Source organism: Centruroides vittatus, unplaced genomic scaffold, assembly GCF_030686945.1.
Source record: "Centruroides vittatus isolate TY-2023 unplaced genomic scaffold, ASM3068694v2 contig_349, whole genome shotgun sequence".
In the NCBI taxonomy this organism is placed as follows: Eukaryota; Metazoa; Arthropoda; class Arachnida; order Scorpiones; family Buthidae; genus Centruroides; species Centruroides vittatus.
This window is the reverse complement of record NW_027122172.1, coordinates 3,949,460-3,970,086: the sequence shown is the minus strand read 5'-3', so window position 1 is coordinate 3,970,086 and position 20,627 is coordinate 3,949,460. Positions and strand designations below refer to the sequence as shown.

The window sequence follows — 20,627 nt, the reverse complement described above, 5'->3', positions numbered from 1 at the left end:
GCAAGCTTTATCTATGCAGTTTGGGAAACTATCTGTTATTTTGTAAAGTGTTGCTAATTTTTTTCATTTTATTTATGAATGAATGCCTTCTTATTATTCGGAATGTCTCGGGTTGGGAAGAGAAAATTATTTTTTCCGATTATTGATGACAGAGTAAGAGCTACGGCTAGATCCGGATCCGAGTTGGATTATCAGGTTGATGAAATATGCTTTCTGGGACAGGAAAATCTTTATATGAAGAAATTTGTGTTCTTTTGAGATTGCATATACAGTAGAGAGTCGTTAATCCAAATCAATTGGGGACTGGGGTTGTTCGGACTAGTGATTTGTTCGGATAACCGATTATGTACAAAAAAATATATTAACCTGTCCGACATTGAAACTTTTCTCCATTGCGTGTCGCTTTGTGTTGAATTTTTGTCGTTTAAGCCTAACGAAAATTTTTATAATAATAATCGAGGCTACTGTATCGTTAAAAATTATTTCTTTATTTTGTACAAACAAAATAAATATATTGAAGAATATAAAAACTTGAAAATTATACTTTAGAAGTAGGCCTAAATCTAGTATCAAAAACGTTCGATTCGGCAGGACACAGTCCGACTGAAAATCGTTCGGATAACCGGGGTTCGGATGAACGACTCTCTACCGTAATAGTATTTAGTATAGTTAGAGTATCTTAATAGTAAAGTTGATTTTATTAAAAAATTAGTTTATCTATCAGAAAGAATTAAGAATGTACAGGAAGCTATGGTTGATTCTGATGCTAGATTGACACATATAGAAAAAATTCTCAATATTCATATTTATCTGAGAGAGGGCCGACTTTTTCTGTCGACGATGTATTTATGAAATTAATTCAATAAAGAATTATTTATTCTTCTTTGGTTGATCAAGTTACCTAATGTTATTCCTGGATTAGAGGGGAGACACGGGCAATCATTATTGGATACTTTTGAGGTGATAAAAATTATTTTAGGGATATTTTGAGTCTGCCCTCTTTACAGTTTGTTAATGTTAAACAAGTTAGTAAGAAAGTTAGAGATAAGCCTAGAATAATTGTGTGCCACTTTGCCTCTTTTGGTGATAAGTTGCTTTTTAAGAAAGCAATTTTCTTGAATAAACAATCAAATGTATATGCAAATGGTTTTTCACAGCTTATGAGATATCAGATATAAATTGAGAACGTTTGGTGAACAAAAAAAATTAGAGGAAGCTCAAACTATTTATTTAATAGGGTAAATAATACAGTTATAGATTTTTAAATCAATATCTTTAAGTGACCAATGACAACAGAAAGATTAAAATGGGAAATATTATACTTACTGATGAATTTATTTTTTTATAGTCTTTCTACTGCCAGCATCTAGAAATTGCAAATCCAATCCAATCATTTAACAGAAAATGTGTCTTGTTTTATGAAAATGCAAAATTTTATAGTTATTGGTTACATGCAATGACAGAAAACCCTGCAGGATTTTTTGCTAATAACATTCTACTATGCAATATTTCCAGAAACGCTTTAATAAGAGTTCTATAAATTTGAAATAGCCAATTACTGTCTGGTGGGTGGTCAATAAACCGTACTATTTTCCCTATATGATAAAAATAATTATAGAGGGAATTAAATAAAAACTGGAGAGCAGATTCCTGTATCTTCAAAGTAACTATCAAATCAATTATCTCTGTGGCTTGCTGAAATTGTTCTGGAATCTGTAATAAACCCAGATTTTTCTGGGAGTATTTATTGAATTTTGAGATAATATTTCTATTTGAAACCTGATTTTCTTCATCTTTCCACAGGCTTAATTTGGATATTTTGAAAGACCACTTGTATTATTGGTGATTCTTTTAAAGTTTGTAATAGAGGTGGATTCAAAGCTGGTTGGATAGTATTTATTAAGTCATATATAAAGAGAAGTTCTTGGTTGTAATAAATATTGTGTTTCCTTCCAGTAAAACTTTTATTTAGTATGTCTATATGCGTAAAGAAAATTGGCTGAGTATTTTGTATATGATACAAGTTTTTAGATGAATGTAATGTAAATTTTCTAGGTGATTTTATTGCACATGTCAACGAAGGTAATATTATTTGGAATAATGTTTGCAGTAAATTTTGTATAAGTTTTAATGTTATGTTTAGTTTTAAGTCTAAAGACTTTATTTATAACTTTTAGCAAACATAATTTACTTGAATAATGTAAGGATAGAGATGATTAATTGGTGACAAGTGTGAAAAATAACATTTGTGTCCAATCATGGAACTTTATTATCAATCTAGGGATTATTTCACCTCAAATCTGGAATTGTTTTATGTTAACATTTGCTCTTTTTTGGATTATTGCCCTTTTATATTTTCATCTAGGAATGAGATATAACAACCTTCTATAATGGAGTTAGGTGTATTATATGAAAGAATATCTTGGAATAATAATATTAATGATAGCTTTATAGATGATATTTTAAACATGTCGGCTATTATTTTATCTAGAATATGTGAGATTATTGTTTGGATTGCCGTTACGTATAGGATGATTTTTAAGTATAGTGAATTGTATACCTAGTTTGAATTAGATTGTCAATTCTTGACGACAACTAGAAATTGGGTTTTGTAGAACTAATTTAACTTCTACTACAGGATATTTTGTGTGTCAGTCTGGTAAAAAATTTATGCTTAGCCAAGAAAAAATTTTTTCTCTAGTATACAATTGCCACCTGGTTTTGCAGAGATAATAGATGATTTTTGGAAGTTCTGCAAAATATGAACTAGATGTCTTTGAGAGATTGGTTTGAGCATTTTTGTAAGTTGTTTGGAATTCTATTGCCATATAGATTTAACAGTTTTTAGTGATTGCAAGTATTGGTTGGATGGTTGGATTTTAGATTTAAATATTTCATAGTATGAGTTAAGAAATATGATATGCAAATTAAAATGTGGAAAAGCACCAGGATTAGAATCCTCCCCTTTGTTTTTTTTTTCTTTGATGAATTGTTTCAATAAGGTTTTGGACACTAGAATTACACCAGAAGAAAAATTTTTTATATACCTAAATCAATATAGAAGTGATTCTGGATTATTAGGGTTAAAAGACCAAAGTATTACATGAGAATCAGGCTGGTTTTTGATCAAATTACTTGCCAATAGATGATAATTTTTGAATCAACGTGTGTAAAATAAAGATTTTAATGAGAAAGTGTTGTAAGGTGTGTGGCTTTTTGTTAACCTTTTGTCAGCATTTGATAATGTGGATAGGAATTTATTGTGAGGAAAATTTCTGAGCTATGATATTGGTTTCAAATTTTCTTCATTATTATCTGAATTGTATGATAATTATTAGAATATATTGAAGTAAATTCTGTTTTGAAAACTTTTTTTTTTTATGGGCAAAGGAAAGAGATAGAGCTGTGTTTTGAGTCCTTCTACTTTAATTAAATCTTTCAAAAATAAACTAAAAAGTTATTAATAATTGTGCTTATGAGGTTATTACAGTAGACTCACCCATATCCAAACTAATGTGGAAAATCCAGATGTTAGATTTAAAAATTATCACACGTCCTTAAATTCAGTTAAGGAAGTGTGATCATTTTTAAATAAAACTGTAACATATATGCTTACTCTATGTATAAAAAAATGTTTATTTTAACTTTGTAATTGACAAAAATAAGTAATATGTTAAAGTTGTTTGTTTTGTTCTTTTCAATTTGCCTACAAGCTGCTACACATGCCAATATCTCATCATTATCAAGTCAGTGGTGGTTGATATATTGTATCTTTCTATAAATGTCAATGCAACCTTAATAAAAAAAAAAACCTAAAAAAAATGTACACACTGCAGTATAGAAACAGAAGATTCAGAGTAGTGTACAATATTTTCAAAAATTTTTGGTTACCTTTGATCAGTCTGGATATGGGACGACTGAATGTGAAAGAGTCTAATATACTATCGGTGTTACAACTATCATAATATTAGCTTACTCTAGTGGATGAGCCCAGCTTTGCTCAGGCGAGTAACTTAATTCTCATTATAATGGAGAATTAACTTACTTGAGGATAACCTTACTCGAATAAAATGATTAATTTTAAATTCTAAAATCTAAAAAAATTATATTTCAAATTTGGAACAAATTCAAATATTTGCTTAAATTTGTTTATTTCGGATTTATTGTTTTCGGGTTACCCGAACAGTGGAAATGATTAAAATATTTATTAATTTCCAAAATGTACGCTATATGTGCCACTATTTACTTTCCTTCTCTATTATTTACACTTTATACTGACTAAAACTAACTTTCTCCTCCTTTTCCCTCAGAGTTGAATTTCCAAAAATTTCTTATTAATGCGCATTTCGTGGCATACCGGATTTTTGCATTTTTTGTGTTTCTGCATTTTTTGTGTTTTTGCATTTTTTATAAAACACAGTTTCACTGTGTTTTATAACATAGTCAAAAATGCAAAAATCCGCATTTAAAATAGTATAGTAGAAGCCGAGTTCTTTCGGGGTGATCCTTAATCCTCTCCCTCTCCCCACGGGGGAATTTCGAAAAATCCCTTCTGTTGAATTTTTAGAACTAAGTTTTGGTTGTTTAACAGTGTACATTATAATCACAATAGTTATCCATGGACTCAGTTTTTAATTAGCACCTGTAATAAAATGTTTTTAATTTTAATAAATTATTTAGATCATTACATTAATGATTTAAATTATTTTATTGGTAATAGTGTATGTAGGGGTCACTCTGGAAAATTGTAAAAAAAAAATCACCAACCACTTTGCCAGTTTTAAATTTTTTCCACCATTTCAAAATATTTATCGCCACCAGTTTTACTCGTGCAGAAGTTAATTTCTATTTTTATCACCTCTTTAATTCGTAACCAAATGATTTTGGTACGGATATTCTGTTCGGAATTTCAATTGTCTAGAATCGCAACGAACCGAGTAACCGTGCTAGCATTTGACACATTTTTTATTATTCTCTTTCTAATATAAAGTACTTTAAATGCCATTTGTATCTATACTGCATTGTCCTATTTGTTTAGTTATCTGTCAAATTCTAGACATTCTTTCCACATTTCTACACTTCTACACAATTCTATAATTAATAATATAGAATGATGTAGAAATATGGGAAGAATATCTGCACGACATTCAGAATAGAAGATCTGTACCAAAATCACTTGGTAGCGACAGAATATTTTATTGGGATTCGGATTATACGTTATCATTTTTGAATAATTTTTTAAAGAGTAATTCCGAATAACACATTTGATCACAATGCTTAAACAGTATTTCAAATGTTCTGTCACGTCAAAATTTTTATGCTTTCGACTGAAAAAAGATTAAAGTGAAAAAACGGTCACCTCGAAAAATTCCCCAATGTGGAATTTTATCGACCGAGGTTACGGGCGGCATTATGCGAAAACTATCTTTGGTTTTCAAAGTCACTTTCTGCTTTCCCATTTGAACTTGCCACGCGAGCTCAACATACTGCCGTTTTTCCCGAAGCGTGCTTTGCGCTTCGATTTCACGTTTAACGTCGAAATAAGTGGACGAGGCTTTATAGCCACTTTAATAAAAATATTGCCGAGTGGCGATTTCGACACCGTGCAGTGCAACCCGTGAATGTATATAACAGTTTGCATAAAGACTTTTAGTTTCTGATAACTCCTTTTATAATAATAACCTTTCTCTACTATAATTCAAATAATAAAAAGCTTATACATATATTAAATTATAAATGAGAAATTTTTCTAAAATATATTTTTTTGGTGATCAAAAATTGGATGTTTTGCACATTATGACTAAATACATCATTTTCTCTGATCTTTGTGAAGAAATTTTTGCCATTCATATTATTTCTTATGGAAATATTTTAAAAAGACTATTTTTATGAAACAAATAATATTAGTTTATTACATACAGACTTTATTTTATATGAAATAGTTCTAACACATATCAAGCATAAACTAATTAGTAATTAATTGGACTGGTTTTTCTTCTTTCTTGATGTAAATTTCTAGTTTTGGAATTTTATATCCTTGCTTTGGTACCATTCTTCAATTCGTGGATTGTTGGCAATGCTCTATTTCGCCGTATCAGTGACTTGTTTAGTTTGGGAGATTCATTATTTTGCAAAGTGTTGCTAAATGTTTTGCTTTTTATTTTCTTTTTTTATTACAGGTAGCCCCTCATTATATCGCTCATTCAGTTATATCATGCTCTTGCCAATAATGAAAAAAAATCAGTTTCCATTTAATTTCTACTGGCAAAGAAATATTATTTTATTCCAATCGTTGTCGTCGAAACTACTCTCGTACATACCAAATACGACTTGCAAAAAAGACGTATCTATCGACTTGTTTCCCGACACGTGCGATATAACGAGGCACTACCGTACTTCGTTTTGGATAATCCTCTCCGTGATAATGTGGTTATATCATTTTTTTAAATTTACATTGGATTTATAAGAAACATTTTTTCAACAATTTTAATTTTAGACTTTAAAACTGCTGTATTTATTATTAAATATTATAAATTTGAGAGAAAAATCTAATACTTTTAATAATCTAACAGTGATGAAATATTTTAACTCTCTCTGAATCCTTCATAATTAACCTTTTGCACTCTCGTTTGAGGGCAATGATAAATAATTTAAATGGTATTATTTATCATTTTGATTGTTTTTGTTTTTTTTTTCCTAGTTTATTAAGGGACAAATTTAAATTTAGTTTTATACATAGATTTTAAAGGATTTGTTAATAAATAATCCTATTTTTCATACAATTGCAAATTAATTACAGGATAAATTACTTTTAATTTTAATAACTCGGCAATTATGAAGTTGGAGAAGCAATAGCTTACGTGCGTAGTAAGTTAAATGCCATTTTACTTTGTTAACGTGCCGTACCGTAAGGGACGTAGGGGTCGGGAAAAGTCGTGGACTTTAAAACAAACATTTGAGTAAGAACCCTGTTAATAGGGCCAAATGGATTCATCTAATAAATCAAGTAGTTCAATCTTTCGGTCGGTCACTAAACTTACACTAAAATTTATTTTCTCTACCCAAGAGGAAAAGACTATGAAACTAAGTTTTAATTTGGAAAAATCTATTTTTATTGTATTTATGTTTTTGAAAACTAGCGAAAGGCTTTTAGTATGTAAAACAATGTTTATCCTTTATCCATTCATCAGCAATTTTAACTGGCTCACACGAGCTGTATTCCAATACACCACTGCATATAACCCACAGAAAATTACAATTTGCAAGGTTCAAAATGTTAAACCTTGCTCCAGTTTTTATTTCTTTTTTAGTTTCTTGTTGTTAAACTAAAAATACCAGTACTGGACTTTGATAATATATTGCAAGTTTCCTTGTTTAGTCAAACTCAAATGTTACAATAACAATTATTATAAACCTTGTTGTTAACAATGAAAAATTACAATATACAATAATTCAATGGCTAGGATCTAACCAGGAAGAGTGAAGGCCAGTTTGCCATGTCAGTTCACAATGTTCATTAAAATATCTGTTTGAATTAGTGGGATGCAATTTCATTCATTATTGAAATTATGTAAATAAAGCTCTAGTTGTCAAAATTGAGCCATTTAAATCTTGACCATCTCCAGAACTCAAAACAAGTGATGTAACTAACTACATCTACTATATATAGGGTAGATGTACCAGTTTTGGCCAGAAAACAAATTTAACTTAAAAATATAATCACAAATGGAACAAACTTTTATTGTTAACTGTGTGAACAGTTAACAATAAAAGTTTGTTTTATTGGACAGATTTGAATATGTGGTGATTATATTTTTAAGTTAAATTTGTTTTCTGGCCAGAACTGGTACACTGGCCAAAACTGGTACATCTACCCTACGTATAAAATTGTAACAAAAAAAAAAAATACTGTGAATCACTGAATCATCACAAGAATTTTGACAAAAAAAATATAGTCTGTATTGAGAACAAGGGGTGAAATCTTTAGGGTGAGCCAAGAGTTGGCTGCCCGTGGTGGCACTGGGAATCGATGCATCGTCACGAAACTTTTGAATAAGGGAGTAAAGCAATCCCCTCGTAGGGATTGAATTTTCGTAAATAGTATGTATTGAGAACGAGTGAGTGAAGTGAACCATAGAACAAACATTCCAGTTCCATGGTTACATGTTCAATTTTGATAGAGAAAATTTGAAAGGAAACTTATGTGATTTGAATAAAAACTTTTTTTCTAATTAATTTGAATGTAAAGATGCATCCAAACTTAGCTTGTTACAGAATTCTCAAATCACAATCATAATATATGTAGATGGGTGAGAAAGATAGTAAATGTCCCTTCCATGAATTTCAGTTATATACACTAGGAGTCACTATTATACTTGAAACTTCTATTAACAGAAGGCCTAGGGGAGTTTGGTATGTCACACTTGTTCAGAGAAAAAGAAGGTAACCATCAAAACAATGGCAGTTGATTGTAGATATGACAGCAAGTTTGAGCAGTCGGAGAGTGATGAAGTGACAGTAATGTGCCGGATGAGGGTAGAGGGACACCAAAGATAAGCAATAGTTGAAGTTGTGGTTACCAAATTTTATGTGCAGGCATTAAACTGCATTCTTTTGCCAAATCAATCTTCTCTTGTTCTATTCATTCAATTAACCTTAGATACACGTACTGACCAATGAATTAGAAACAGCCGTTTAATATTTTTATTGGACCACCTTTAGCTCGAATTACATCATTTACTTGATTTGACATGGATTCTACAAGGTGCAGAAGTGCTTCTAAGTCCTGTACATACCAGACATTAACTAGACTTTCCTTTAGTTTGCATAGATTTGACGGAAGCGGATTTTTCTGGCGGATCTGTCGTTATAACGTGTTCCGTACGGTCTCGACGGGATTAAAATCTCGGCTCTGTATGGCCAGAGTGGGCAACAAAAGTTGTCTCGATGCTCGCTGAATCACTGCCGAACAATTCTTTTAGTGTTGTCGTCAAAAAAAGAGCTGTCGCAGACAGAAAAAAAATGCAACGTTGCTACCGATTGAGTTCATCTGCAATGTTCGGATACTCGTCGGAAGTCACCCGACCTTCCGGGAATATCGGCGGACCAGTTCCGTCCCAACAAAACGTGCTCCATACCGTAACATCTCCACCGAAACCTTGAGTCGTGTTAACGAGGCAAGCAGGGCCCATTGCTTTGACGGACTCCCTCCAAACCCTCGGTCTACCGTCGGTACAGAATAAAGTGTACCGTGATTGTGCTCTTGGCACCACTGTAGACCGATTTCTGTGAAGAACCAGAAAGTTCGTGGTTTTCGTATAGGCCTGCGACTGTTCGTACATATTCTTTTCAGTTCCCTGCACATAACGAATCCCAAATCCAACCTAAATTCTTCCATCAATTGCTGCAGTGAAGAAGACCTTTTTTTATGCACTAGCCTTTTCAGACGATGTCGGTGGAGTTCCCAATTAACTGTTTTGGAGCCACAGTTACTTTTTTTACACATCAACTGTGAACACTCAGGATATCTCATCTTCAAAAAAACCAGTCAGCTCTACAATTCTCGATATCATGGCTCCAGCAAGACAGGCACCCACAATCAGCCTTTTTTGAAACTTTGTCGAGTCCTTCGCTTTTCCCATTTTCATAAACTTAACGACCATACCGACCGACGGCATTCTTAAATAGGAGCTCGCGAACACGAATAGGAGCGTCGCGAGGTAACTCACGACTCGAGTGTTTTGCATATAAGCTGCAAAATTACATTTACTTAACATACATGGAAGTTTCTAATTCATTGGCCAGTGAGTGGGTTGTTTCATTGCAAATGTACAGTTATGGAGGATAAGAAAAGTAGAAGAAAGTAAAATGATATGAAAAGAAAGAAATACAAGGCAAAAGGCCATGTAATTAGAGACAGGATTGTGGGTGTGATGGGGTGATAAGAAACACTATTTTCCAGAAGTTTTGGAAATACAGTTCCTGTGATGTTCAAAATAAGTTTATTGTGGGATTGATAGAGGTTTCTGCACAAACATACATTATATTTCACAGTTTGGCTTTATCTGCCGAAAGGATTTTTTGTAAGATACTGATAGTGAAATTGTGCGAATGCATGCTTGGTGCAAAATTGCAAATTTTTAAGCAATGAATTAAAAGAAAGGGCAGGGTAGAACTTGTGAAAAAAATAAAGGCTGGGATTATGATACCTTTGCCAGACAAGGGGTAAATATCAAAATCATCCAAGGAAATGCAATGAAACTGTTGCACAGTTGTCAATGAACAAAATTTCCTATTTCCACAGTACAAGTGCCATTGCATTCAGAAAGACAATACCGTCTTTCAATGGAATATTCCATAAGCTTGTGCTACGAGCATCGCTGGTTTTTTCAGCAAGAATAGAGATGTTGCACATGTTTCACAGGATAAGTACAGAAGAATAATCATTGAAGAGCATAATATTTCATTAAAAAATCCGAACTAGTGACACTTAGACAAAGAATCACATCCGCAAATGATGAAAGAGAACTTACCAACTTCTGCCTTTGTTTGGTGCAATGTAAGAATGCCATAAAAGATTACAGATAGACAGCTAAAAATAATCTTGATTCAGTTGTAACATTTGATTTTCAATAGACATTACCTACACCAAACCCTTCAGCAGGTACAATATCAATATAATTAACTGTGGGGAAACTATGTTCTTGGTACTTGCTTCATTTGGAACAAAATGGTAGTTGACAGGGGCTCCGAACAGATAATATCTTATTGCCATTACCGATAATTACCGTCAACCCATAACACCGTTTGGCAAGAAGGTAGAGCTATGATTCGATTATGTACATTTTTCCACAAATTTGACATACTATGCTGTTGTTAGAAAGGGATTTCACAGAAAACAACACCCAACATCATTGCCAAAGTGTGTCTGACAAAGAAACCAACTAGCAAATCAGAAAGTTCTGTTCTAGATTTGAGGCCCGTTTGCACATTATAATGGTTGGATACATGCTTTTTATGTTTGACAAACTTAATGAAAATTAAGTCCTATTACCTATTTTTTAATATCACTCATATTTTTAAAGCTTTTTTCACAACCACTGATCCCTTATTGTGGTATAATGATTCTATTCCCTCCACAAAAAACGGCTGTTTTCAATAAAAGTGGTTTAGCTACTGCTTGGACTTTTTCAAATTTTAAATAGATCTGTTTGTATGTTCCCATATTGGTCTTGATTTATTTTAGTGAGGATATTTCTCTTAAACTTAGTGAAGACATATGGAAAGTGGAAGGACTCTTGGGCACATACAGTCTGTTAAATCTGTCAAATTGAAGTATATGGGGTTCTTCCCACAGGAGAACACCATAGATGAGATTTTTGGAGACGAGTGAGGATTTAATTCACGTATGGGAAACTCTTTTCCGTTACCGGCTCGTCGGTACGCTTCAAAAACATGATAATTTTTCTTGACAGTACTTTTTAAAAGCTCGCCCATTTTTATTATATCAGATGTATGTTATGGATAAAAATATTATTTTTTGTTATAGAGACTAGTTAGTAACTGGCATCTCTTCTGTATCTGTTTTTTTCAAAAGGAACCAAAACCTTTAATGCTGTGTATTTCGGACGAAAGAAAAATACCCCTCTTCGGGCTATAAATACGTACGATGTAAACCGCCGACCTTTGACGACGAAACAATTCACTCATTTATATAAAAGATGTATGCATAATGAGCAATAAAACTTCGTGTGAATTAGTGTTGAATAATAACTTTTATCTGTGTGTTTTTTATGCGAGTGAAAGGTTAGTGGTTTACACTGTACATTTTACATTTTGTTTTTTTTTTTACACACTGGTTTCCATAAATTAAGAAACAAACAGAAAATCCACAATAAATAAAAAAGTAATTATTGGAATTTTATGAAACTTGGTGACAGCATGAAATATATAGTGTTTTATAGAATAGCATAAAAATATTTACAACTGACAAGTTTTCTGTCAGAAAACTAACAGATAGATGCCTATTTCAGTCGTAGGAACTTCCAAAAAATAAGTACCTCAATACAGTGTGTGGTTCCGTGCTGTCGACGATGCCGTTTCGATTTGAGAGCCGTCGTTACCGTTACGTGCCCCTCCCGAGTTTCTGGAGGTAGGTCGAAGGCAGCAACGTGTCTCTCTAGATCGTTCCCCACGTACTCGACGAGATCGAGCCAACTATTCCACATACACGATAGTCTCCTCCTAAACGTACCGTTTTGTCATCCAAACTGTGAGGACCGGCATTATTTTCTTGTAGAAGAAATGTTTTGCTTATTGTACCTGAATAAGGTTGTATGTAGGGATCTAGGATATCATCTTTATACTTTCAAGCATTGAGGTTTCTACTTCACAGCATGTAGAGATCTGCGTATGTGTTTGGAGTATAAAGGCTTTATACTCCAAACACACTACCTCCACTGTAACAATCACTTTCACAAATGTTACAGGAACGAGAGTGGGTTCCTTGGTTTTCTCCAGATCAAACAATGCCTCAAATTACTCTGCAAACAATACTTGAACTCATCTGTGAAAAGTGCAGACTTCCGTTGACTTTCAGTCCAATTCACATGCAACCGTGCCCAATTCAAATGTTCCCTCCGGCGAGGCGAGTTGTATGCAAATTGCCGGTCACCTAGCGTACAGATCCATTTTGCACAGAAGGCTTTGCGAAGGAGAAGCCAATTTCATTCTTCCAGTAGCTCCAAGCAAGAGAAAATAATAGTTAGGTCAGCACAGCTGCAGACGTGGCTCTAGAACTTCCTCGGCCGAATCTTCTATACGCCGAACCCATGTTTCGAAATTAGTTCCGTAGCCTGTAGATCAGTGGTCCCCAACCCTATGCCCGCGGGCACCATGGCGCCCGCCAATCGTTTTACGTGTGCCCGCCACTGTGCGACCACGATAAAAATAAAAATATTTCGGTTTTCAATAAAATGCTATGTAAAAGTTTTTTCACTTTGAATGATTAACCATTCAAAAGTAGAAATGGCGTCCAACACGGATGAAAGCACAAAGCAAAATGCGACCGATTTCTTTTTCTCCTCCGCCAAATGTGCACTAATTCAATTTCCCATACCTGAAATGAAGTAAAACGATCCGTTCTGAATACCGTAAAATCACGTGTACAGCCCGTAACTTGGAGTGACCTAGAAATTTCAGCAGTCGTTAGCTAAAAAAAAAAAAAAAAAAGTCAACAGCCATCCGTGTGTCAGAAGTAATCTCCGCCACGATATCTCTTGCACCATCTAGAAATATTCCCGGGTGACACCGCGATATCCGCACCGGGTGTCACCCATGCTAATGTCACATTATATAAGATTTGTTTAGAAGCAACTTATTTAAATGGGGCTCCAATTTAAATTTTGTGTAGGGCCTGCTAGAGGCTTAATCCGGCGCTGTTAACTATGTCCAAATACGAATTCACCTTGAAAAAATAAATGGTGCCCGTCGTCCAGCCGGTATTCTGGAATGTGCTCTTAGGTACAAAAAGGTTGGGGACCCCTGCTGTAGATTATAGAACGACTCACATTCGACCATCTTGCCGCACGTACCCGTCTTTGGCTTGCCTTCAGTTGACAATGGCTCTCCAATGCAGTTCTTCTGATAAATGATGTCTTGGCATTATTCCCACAAAAAGCCCGATCTCCAATTTTTTCCTTTAGTTCTAACAAAAAAAAATGGTCCACTTTGAAATGCCTGCATTTATGCTGCTGTCTGTTTGCATATGATATTCTGACTTGGCATTGTTTTCTCTGACATATACAGATTCCACTATTTTTAGACAAATAATTGTAATTTTTCTGTCTGTTCCTTGATTTATAGAAACCAGCAAAGCCTAAAAAGGGATGTGTTTCCTTTCACCTGAAATGCATAGCATCAAAGATTTTTAAGGCTGAATTAATAGTCTTGGTTCCTTTTGAAAAAAACAGTTGTCGAAGAGACACGACATTTTTATAATTTACTAGTCTCTATGGAAAAAAAATATTTTTAGCCAGAACGTAATGTTTGTTTTCCAGATTATCCGAGCAACTCGAGCAGCGTTTTCTTTGTGTAAGTTCTAGTGTGCAAAATATAAGACCTATGTAACTAATGAACAGTTTTTGTGAAGAAAAATCATTTCCTTTCACTTCTCTAGTTTAAAAGTCACGTTTGTTTTTATTTTACAACTATTGTTTCTCTTCACCCCAAATTATATGGTAAAAAGAAAGAGGAGGAAGTTACTCCGGGAACAACCAAGTGAAGCAAACGGTAAGTTGGAAGAGTGTTAACAGTGAAGCTTTGTTTCCCCCAATGAGACAAGTATTGAAATGGCTCTGGATGGTGACAACCGTGTGTAGATATCTCGCGATGTTCTATATTATTAATAGTTTACGGCTCTGGCAAAACGAACATTTACTGTTTTTAGATTTTTTTTGCATTTAAGAAAGTGTAAAAAGTTATTATACTTATGATTGTATTTTTACTTTTCTCTATCATTATTATTAAAATGGAAGTAGTAATCTTAAATTTTATATATTGTTTATGTTTTGTTCGTAATGTATGACAATACTTTGGATACTTAAAGCCCGATGATATATATATTAATAAACCAACAAACACCTAAATAAATCGGGCTACTAAATGGCTTAACGCTTACCTCTATACCAAATTCATTTGTATTTACTGTATTAATTAATTATAGCCATTTAGTAGCTTGATTATTTAGGCGTTTATTGGTTTATTAAACAATTGTATTTACCATTATTACTTTATATTAACCTTTTGTCACTAATATTTTCAAGATATCGACGAATGTCTGGAATCGGATAAAGATCCTTGCACCGGAAATACTTTCTGCGTAAATACTTACGGAACTTACCGATGCCTCGGTTAGTAATTTATTTTATTCTTATTAGTCGAACGATGCCTCCGGATTTTAATACGGCTATAATATGTTTAACTACGCTATTAGAACCCGGCAGTATCGTTCGGTTGTTACGTACGAAAAGGTCCAGTGCGTAGTAACAAAATAAGTTATTTTATCGATCGACGTCGTTAGCTTGCGACAAATCTTGCGAAGGTTGCACCGGCGACGGCCCGGACGTGTGTATTAAGTGTGCCGATAAGTATACTTTAGAAGACGGATTGTGTATAGGTGAGTGCCATTTGGTCGCAATAAATTTCTTTTAATGGCGGCATTAAATTTTTGTCATTTTCTTATAGAGAAAAGTGTAGTAGAACGAAACTTCCATATCGAAATAGCAAGATATGCAACGTACGGAGGTCTCTGCATTGCGACCTGCATCATCTTTAGGCGTAGCAGCATTATTGCCGGGCTCATAGGTGTTTTTGTAGCAGTATACATTGCTTTATCCGAATATACTTTGGGTGATTGGGATCGGCGATCGTTTGCCAAGTTATTGAAGTCTTGGTTATCGTTATAAACTTCCTTCGAATTTACTTCTTCGGGTTGTAAATCTCTCGACGGTGACCGTTGCATTAGTATGCATCGCAGACGATGCGTAAATAAAATAGAGGCAAGATTTGTATATATAATAGTAGTCTCTACAATATATATGTTTGGCAAAATGTAAATTTGGCACGCTTTTGACATCTTGCTTGCATGACTGCGAATATTTTTACAAGAAAAACGCCAACACTTTTTTACCCGGTCGTTTCCGTTTTTATTTTTGGTGCCTGCACTATTATTGGATGTAAATATTTTATAGCAATCGAATGCAAAATAATAAAAATACAAATAATTTTATATTGCATTATTAGTTTTATTTTGTGATGATACCCAAATAAAATGTATATCATAAATGCAATTATTATTAAATGAAAATAAACATTCCATTAAATATCTACAAATTTGAACTATGCAAAAGCATTTAAATATAAACTGTACAGCTGCATTGTTTCTACATTGTATAATGCAATAAGTTTTGTGCGAAATTTTATAGCAAAATACGTCGAATCTATTGCAAAAATATCGACAACCAGTCTTATGACAATTTACACATTTGATGAGTATTTGATATCTATACAGACTATTTACATTTACGTCCTGTTGTGTTTAGAGCGTCTTCGTTAGCATTTGATTATTATTTGATTGTGTGCGAGACGAGGAGTACAGATTGCCGTCGTCGTCGTCCACCCAGGGATGCTGATCTGTCGGGATGCCTTCTCGTAAAGGATCGACGTCGACGCCGTACGCCGGTCTGCTGATGACTAATTCGATGCGATCGCCTGCAGACGCAATCAGTGGAACGGTGAGACAACAATCAAAGTCGTGTGTCTTGGTGTCGTTGACCTAAACAAACGGGCATGACATTTATTGTTGTAAAATAGCATAAAGCCTAATTCTCAGTATGGTGAATATATGATATGACAACGTGTAGAAAGTTACCAGCAGAATTGATCCGGTTTTAGGGGCCCCATGCTAAGGTATAATGTTGTCAAGGGGGAAAATATTTGTTCTCTTGATTTGTATGGATTTTGAAATTAGTAATACTATGCACAGCGGGAGAAACTTTTCACCTGCCAAGTTTTCGTTTTTAATAATTTCGACTGTTTGTCCGTATTTGCCAAGACGGAACCGGTTACTGCCGAAACAATTCTGATGATCATTCTTTTGGTCAATTGTGCATTTAAACATATACAACCGACACATGTGCACAAAAGAGAGAACTGGACTTAAAACTGAAATCAAACTCTTACGTACCTGTAAAATTCTATCTAGAGGTCTCAAAAGTCCACTCAGATCTGCCGGACCTCTGGCTCGAATGCGATTAATGTAGACTCCCCTCTCGTAGAGCCCGTCCGAGACGCTAAATCCAAAATCTTCGTATATTTGGTCTTTAAATAACGTCACACGGTGCACTTCTATGGGTACGGGCACAGAGTAGGTTTCCGGATAACGAGCCGAGCCACCGTCCCTCCCTCCCTGTTTTCTTTCCTCTCTCTCGCCGTCGACGTCCTGAGCGTCGGAGAGCGAGGGAGATTCTTCGCAAAAATACCGTAGTTGATTTCTGTGAGCATCGTCTTGTCGATCGCATTCCACCGAAGGGTCGCTTCCCATGATCGTCTTCTCGATTTGTCGCAGCAGTTGCGACTGGCCGCAAGTCTCCAGATCCTCCAACACCTTGGACCAATCTGCCTTTTCTTCTTCGGAAACCGCCGAACTGGCATAACTCTGCGAACTCGTCGTCTTCAATTCCCAATTTTCACTCAAATGATCCGACCGTTTTAAAGACGCTTGGAACTTGTCGTCGTAGGCAGAACGGATGTTTAAAGAAGTCGGCGTACAAACTGAAACAGAAACGAAATAAATCGTACTCGATACATTTCTCTTAAGTTTCGACACAGGTTCCTATTTACCCAAATCACAATATTCGGCATCGCATTTTGGACGAGTCTGCATTCCGTTAACAGAAAGATCCAAACCACAGCTCGCCCACGATTCCACTGCACTGTCGATACTCGAAATGGGAGTGGTGTCAATCTGAAAATTAAAACGGTAAGGTCAATTATTTTATTTAGAATTAACCTAACCATTTTTAATTTGTTCGGTCCGGGACGGAAAAGATCTTTAGCGGTTCGGACGACGGCAGACCCACAGACGAGCAATTCGTGCACAATGCGGTTTACGACGAGCGAACGTTAGCAGAATCCGGCAATATAAGCGCAAACGATTCCTAGATCGTCGACCCAAAAATATAGAATAATTACAATAACAAACAAAGCACTAACATTCCAGCAGGAATCGAGTAAGGAATATCAAAGGAAAAACTTTAACTTTATTACACTATTAATATTTTAAAAGACCAGAATTTGAAATGCAGAACATGATAAAATTACTCATATATTAATAGTAATTATATCATGTTCTGTTTTGCATCACAGCAGCTCACAATTTGAAATTGGTAATCGAGGCCTTAAACGACGGCCCAAGTCTTAAACAGTCAGAGCACAGAACCAACCTCCGTTAATGGTAAAGAAATAGAGCATTAAAATTTATCATTTATTCTCTCTCTGATAAATTTTTGTTACTCCTTGAAAAATGTCATTTACACAAAAAAAGTTCAAACTAATCAAACACTACTACAATAATTACGTTAATTTTAAAAAAATAATCTAGAAAATCTCTTAAATAAAATCAAACATTTAAATATGTTAAGTTTATTAACATAAATTGAAAATTGTATAAATAACACCTTTTATCATTTTATCAAACTTAACAAATATATACATATATATACAAATTGTGAAAACGTATGTATTCATAACTACACTTTACCAACCTTTAACGTGCGGTCAATTAAATTTTTGTAAGTGCAGTTCGAGAAGAGTGTGTGTATTCATTATATTAACTTAAATTCCTTATTGTAGAACAGAGATTTAAATATTGAAAAACTAATATTTATGGTTTATGAGAGAGGAATTGATAAACATAATAAAGTTCTAAATGAATTTCAGTTTTTTAAATAGAATTTCTTTAAAACAATATTTGGCAATTATCAAAATATATTCTATATATATATAATTTAAATAATATATGGGCAGACCCTGCAGAATATCTATTGATTTTTAATACCAAACTTCGTCCGTGTTTTCCGGCAGTGCTCGCGTAGGAAAAATTTACGTATGTCCCGAAAATTCGATACGACGTTTTCTCCCCCGCTTGTCTTTTGTTTGATTCTGTGTGTGTTATGTTCCAAATACAATTAGCAGAACATCAGAATTTTGTGCGGACTTTTGAAAGTAGGTGGTGGGTTTAATTTTCTTGCTTCCGGTCTCTGTCTCGCTCAGAAAATTTCCCATGACAAACTATTGGACTCTTTTTTGTTTTAAAAAAAAAAAAAATAAGCTTCAGTCTGCTCTCTTTTTATAAGAAATTTGTATATTTCTGTGCAAAACAATATGCATACATACCGCAGCAATGGGATGCAAATAGCCATTCCCATATATCGGTGGATCTGTAAAGTAAACCGAAACGTGCGACAACATTAATCCCACCATTACATTACTGTAGTTATTTATTTCTGTATGTTATCTGTAATGCGTATCGTATGACGTGCAACTACGTACGGTGTTACTGTGTACGAGGCAAGCGTTTACAGATGGGCAATACTAGAAGGTAATTTTAATTCAATTATCTTGTGAAATTTTAAGATCTGAAATATACTGTTAAAATATCAATTTGAATGCTGCAATTTCCCCAATATCATGTTTTACATACAGTCGTAATAAATCCAGAAGTACCTAAAGAGAGAGGTAGAGAGGTGATAACTTAAAAATGAAAAATACACTTGAACCTCTATATTTGTAATATTTGATATTTGTCACATTTTGATAACTTCCCCCCCATATTTGTCAGTATTTTCTGTATTCATCATCATTCCCAACACAGGCAGTAGCACTACAATTGCACACCTGTGCCAATCAGCTAGCCGTGTTAGCTTAGTGTTACCAATTTAACTAATTTTTTGCTAGATTTAGTGGATTTATGAACAACTTAGCGTTATAAAAATGCCTATTATAATTTAGGTAATTTGCATAGCTATCTAGATATAAAAGAAATCAAACAATTTTAATAGAAACAATATGATTTGAATATTTTTATTAAAATGTCTAGCTATAAATTTGAATTTTGAGTTGGCAACACTATGTCGGCTAGCTGTAGTGAATCGGTCTGCTTCGTGTGGTCGTCGTGCGTGTTCTTTGTTTCTCGTGTTGATTATTTTCAAAAATTCACGTTCCAATGTCTCCAACGAAGCACACCGAAGAAAAACAGCAAAAAAGGAAAGCTGTTAGAACGACAATAGAGATTAAAAAAAAAATTATTGCTAAGTCTGAAAATGGACAAAGTAGAGAGGTTGCGGCCAAAGTTTTCGTCTCTAAAACGTGAATGTCGAACGTCGAGCACCGCCATCTCGTAAGCCTAGGAGTTTGATAATGGCGTTTGGAACATCGAGCATTATTCCAACGATGTTCCAAGCGCCATTGTCAAACTTTAGGCTTACGAGACGGCGGTGCTCGACGTTCGACATTCACGTTTTAGAGACGAAAGCTTCGGCCGTAACCTCTCTAGTGTTTCCAACTTAGCCAAAGAATTTAATATGCCGAAATCATAATCGGAATTACCTAATGTTTTAATTGATGGTATGTCTTATTCTAAACAATAATAACCTTACTCTTCTTCCCCTTCCACCACTATACCGTATTTATTTAGTACAATAAAGATAAAGTTTTACAAACAACCAAATTTTTATTCTTCTATCCTTTCTTAGGATGGGTACGGATTAATCGAATATCAGTTATTTATTATGAGAAAAATTATTTCTATATTTGTTAGATTCTTAGGAACAGATTAATGAGAAATATAGAGGTTCCACTGTTGTTAAATAATTCTTAAAGCTACTTACAATTATAAATACCTTTTATTAACATGTACACAACATTTTAAAAATACCATTTTATAAAAATTTGAATGAATAAATTTTAATTTTTTTCTGTCAATGCTTTTGTATCTGCCACAGTCTACAGACCGTCTCTTCGATACCTCTGGTTTAATTTCTGACAAAAAAAAAAAAGGTGCAGATTAG

General features: G+C 34.1%; 2 protein-coding genes across 3 annotated transcripts in view; one reads left to right on the top strand and one right to left on the bottom strand.

Moving 5' to 3' along the window:
* LOC136974451 (cysteine-rich with EGF-like domain protein 2) overlaps nt 1–15,794 on the top strand; it is a 30,159-nt gene extending 14,365 nt beyond the window's left edge. The window contains exons 8-10 of the mRNA XM_067269357.1: nt 14,823–14,909; nt 15,080–15,175; nt 15,244–15,794. Of these exons, the coding sequence (XP_067125458.1) occupies nt 14,823–14,909; nt 15,080–15,175; nt 15,244–15,464 (404 nt within the window). The 3' untranslated portion in view covers nt 15,465–15,794. The remainder of the gene's footprint in view (nt 1–14,822; nt 14,910–15,079; nt 15,176–15,243) is intronic.
* Grip (Glutamate receptor interacting protein) overlaps nt 1–20,627 on the bottom strand; it is a 330,265-nt gene that overhangs the window by 263,679 nt on the left and 45,959 nt on the right. The window contains exons 17-19 of one of the 2 annotated variants that reach the window (XM_067269339.1): nt 17,401–17,524; nt 16,745–17,331; nt 15,689–16,333 (exon numbers count right to left, since the gene is read on the bottom strand). In XM_067269339.1, coding sequence (XP_067125440.1) covers nt 16,097–16,333; nt 16,745–17,331; nt 17,401–17,524 — 948 coding nt within the window. In that variant the 3' untranslated portion in view covers nt 15,689–16,096. Of the gene's footprint in view, nt 1–15,688; nt 16,334–16,744; nt 17,332–17,400; nt 17,525–20,627 lie in introns of those variants that run through there. The other variant, XM_067269340.1, reaches the window with a different exon arrangement.